A 4,023-nucleotide genomic window follows, 5' to 3' on the forward strand; every position below is an offset into this window, starting at 1 on the left:
AGCTACTTGGGAGGCTGAGGCAGGAGACTTGCTTGAGCCTAGGAGTTGGAGGTTGCTGTGAGCAGTGAAGCCATGGCACTCTACCCAGGGGCTCAGCTTGAGGCTCTGTCTCAAAAAAAAAAAAGAAAGTCTCTGGTTACCTCAAAAAGTAAGACAGGGGTTGGGCATGGTGGCTCACACTTGTAATCCTAGCACTCTAGGAGGCTGAGGTGGGCAGATTGCTTGAGTTCAGGAGTTCGAGACAACCTGAGCAAGAGCCAGACCCCATCTCTACTAAAAACAGAAAAAACTGTGACTCAGTGGGAAGGGTGCCAGCCCCAAACACCAAGGGTGGTGGGTTCAACCCCCCACCCTGGCCAAACTTCAACAAAAAATAGCTGGGCGTTGTGGCGGACGACCATGATCTCAGCTACTCAGGAAGCTGAGGCAAGAGAATCTCCTAAGTCCAGGACTTGGAGGTTACTGTGAACTTTGTGATGCCATGGCACTGTACCGAGGGCAATAAAGTGACTCTATATCTACAAAAAAAAAAGAAAAAACTAGCTGTGCATTGTGGTGGGTGCCTATAGTCCCAGCTACTCAGGAGGCTGAGGGAAGAGTATCATTTGAGCCTAAGAGTTTGAGGTTGCTGTGAGCTACGATGCTATAGCACTCTACTGAGAGCAGCAAAATGAGACACTGTCTCGAAAAAAAGGGGGGGATAGAAACATCGATGGAATGTTTTCCCTGAAAGGAATTAGAGTAAGCCAATTTTCATTTATGATTCTAATCTATACATATCATTGTTACATGCTACAGAAAAAGCATGGACTTGGACCCAGACCACCCAGCTCTGCTACTTACTAGCTGTGTACACTTGGATGAGACACTTAACTTCTCTGTGCCTCAATTTATCTGCCTGTAAAATAATGTGATAATAGTAGCCTATGGTACAGAGTTCTTGTGAGGATTACAAGTTTATATAAAATAGTGTGCTTAAAACATGCCTGGAACATAGGAAGAACTATATAAGGGGCGGATGTGTCCTTACTACTAAACAAAGTATTTTCCAAAAGGGAGGCTTACCTACGGCAAACTTGTACCTCTGCCTGCAAGAATCTTTCAGTTGATCCTGGACTTGAGCAGGCTGTCTGTGAAGGAAGACAATGGAACATGAAGATCCAGCCTCACCCTTGCAGCTCCACCTTTCCCTAGAAACCAAGAAGTGCTTGCCTCTCTGAGCTTCTTGAAGATGAATGGTGTCCCATGCCTCTGCCCTCTGTAGATGTCCGCAAAGGTCCCTTCGCTAATTTTGTGGTCTTGACTGAAGTCATCAGTTGCCTGAACCACGTCTGCCTCACTCCAGAAAAGACTCTCTCCAGCCAAGCTCAAAAGTTTTTCCTGCTTAGGAATGGAGGTGCTAAAATCCTGGGAATTCAGGGAAAAGAGACAGAGATTACTACAAAAGTTCTTTCCCTCCAGAACACCAGAGCTGAAGGGGTAGAGATCATTTTATCCAGTGGGAATCTATTAAAAAAAAAAAAACACGGACAGGCCCAAGCTGAAATCCCAGCTCTGCCCCTAACTTGCTCTGTGACCTTGGGTGAGTTACTAAACCTCTCTGAGCCTCAATTTCTTCATCATCAAAAATTAAGATAACAGGCTCAGCACCCGTAGCACAGTGGTTACCGTGCCAGCCACATGTACCGATGGTGGCAGGTTCAAACCAGGCCCGGGCCAGCTAAACAACAATGACAACCACAGCAAAAAAAATAGCTGGGCATTGTGGCAGGTGCCTGTAGTCCCAGCTACTTCAGAGGCTGAGGCAAGAGAACCGCTTAAGCCGAAGAGTTGGAGGTTGCTATGAGCTGTGACATCACAGCACTCTACTGAGGGTGACTTAGTGACACCCTGTCTCACAAAAAAACAGAAAAAATTAAGATAACAATAGTACCCTGGTGAATAATTTTGAAGATTTTCTGTAAAGATAAAATGTGAGTACTCCTGGCACACACTTGATGTTTCCGTTTCCTCAGTTCACAGAGATAAGCAAAGAGAAGATAAAAGAGCAAAGTGACGTCACACAGCTGGTCAATGGGTGGGGCTCAGTGATCTCAACCTAACCCACTACAGATACGCTGGGCCTCCACCATCCTGGGAAGCAGGATGCAGCAGGTTCATGCAGCCAGAGCTGCGAGACTGCATGTGTACACAAGCCTATAAAAGCAAGCAGTACTTCCCTTTTTATTTTTTTTATTTATTTACTTATTTTGAGACATAGTCTCATTATGTCACTCTCAGGAGAGTGCTATGGCGTCACAGCTCACAGCAACCTTCAACTCTTGGGCTTCAGTGATTCTCTTGCCTCAGCCCCCCCAAGTACCTGGGACTACAGGTGCCCACCACAACACTCAGCTATTTCTTGTTGCAGTTGTTTAGCTGACCCAGGCCTGGATGGAACCCACCACATTCAGCGCATGTGACTGGACTGTAACCACTGTGCTATGGGTGCCGAGCCCTATACTTCCCTTTTTAATACGTTCTTTTTTTATTTTTGCAGTTTTTTGGCTGAGGCTGGGTTTGAACCTGCCACCTCCAGCATAGGGAGCCAGCACCCTACTCCTTTGAGACACAGGCGCTGCCCAAATTCTTTATTTATTTATTTATTTTTTTGAGACAGAGTCTCACGTGGTCACCCTCAGTACAGCGCTGTAGCATCTTAGCTCACAGCGACCTCAAACTCTTGGGCTCAAGAAATTCCCTTATCTCAGCCTCCCAAGTAGTTGGGAATACAGGCACCTGCCACAACACCCAGCCATATTTTAGAGATAGGGTCCTGCTCCTGCTCAGACTGGTCTTTTTTTTTTTTTTTTAAGTTTTTTATTGATTTTAAGCATTTATTTTCTATTCAATTGATTTCTGCCCTCTTGTTATTTCCTTTTTTTTTTTTACTTTTTCTTCAGTTTTTGGCCAGGGCCAGGTTTGAACCCGCCACCTCTAATATATGGGTCCAGCACCCTACTCCTTGAGCCACAGGCGCTGCCCCCCTCAGACTGCTCTTGAACTTTTGAGCTTAGGCAATCCACCTGCCTCAGTCTCCCAAGAGCTGAGATTACAGGCATGAGCCACTGCATCCAGACATAATAAATTTGCTTTTTAAAAACAAGTGTAGAGGGTGGCGCCTATGACTCAGTGAGTAGGGCGCCAGCCCCATATACTGAGGGTGGCGGGTTCAAACCATACCCTGGCCAAACCGTAACAACAACAACAAAAATAGCCAGGCAATGTGACAGATGCCTGTAGTCCCAGCTACTTGAGAGGCTGAGGCAAGAGAATTGCCTAAGCCCAAGAGCTGGAGGTTGCTGTGAACTGTGACATCACAGCACTCTACTGAGGGCAACAAAGTGAGACCCTGTCTCAAAAAACAAAAACAAAAACTAGTGTAGGCTTGGCGCCTGTAGTTCAAACAGCAAAGGCACCAGCCACATACACCAAAGATGGTAGGTTTGAATCCAGTCTGGGCCTGCCAAACAATAATGACAACTACAACCAAAAAATAGATGGGCATTGTGGCAGGTGCCTGTAGTCCAAGCTACTCAGGAGGCTCAGTCAAGAGAATCACTTAAAACCCAGGAGTTGGAGGTTGCTGTGAGCTGTGACACCATTGCACTCTACCTAGAGCAACAGCTTGAGGCTCTGTCTTAAAAAAATAAATGAAAATAAAAACAAGTGGCTCGGTGCCTATGGCTCAAGTGGCTAAGGTGCCAGCCACATATACTTAAGGTGGCAGGTTCGAATCCAGCCCTAGCCCGTCAAACAACGATGGCTGCAACCAAAAAAAATAGCCAGGCATTGTGGTGGGCGCCTGTGGTCCCAGCTACGTGGGAGGTGGAGGTAGGAGATTCGCTTGAGCCCAGTAGTTGGAGGTTGCTATTAGCTACGAGGCCATAGCACTCTACCCAGGGGGACAGCTTGAGGCTCTGTCTCAAAAAAAAAAAAAAAGAAAGAAAGAAAAGAAAAGAAAAACAAGTGTATAAGGTAGCG

General features: G+C 46.3%; 1 protein-coding gene across 1 annotated transcript in view; it reads right to left on the reverse strand.

Annotated features, from left to right (window-relative positions):
* The window catches only part of IRAK2 (interleukin 1 receptor associated kinase 2), an 88,630-nt gene that overhangs the window by 36,040 nt on the left and 48,567 nt on the right, over positions 1 to 4,023 (reverse strand). The window contains exons 5-6 of the mRNA XM_012802492.2: positions 1,213 to 1,407; positions 1,066 to 1,130 (exon numbers count right to left, since the gene is read on the reverse strand). Coding sequence (XP_012657946.1) covers positions 1,066 to 1,130; positions 1,213 to 1,407 — 260 coding nt within the window. The remainder of the gene's footprint in view (positions 1 to 1,065; positions 1,131 to 1,212; positions 1,408 to 4,023) is intronic.

This window comes from Otolemur garnettii, unplaced genomic scaffold, assembly GCF_000181295.1.
Source record: "Otolemur garnettii isolate 467f Iridium unplaced genomic scaffold, OtoGar3 scaffold00015, whole genome shotgun sequence".
Classification (NCBI taxonomy): Eukaryota; Metazoa; Chordata; class Mammalia; order Primates; family Galagidae; genus Otolemur; species Otolemur garnettii.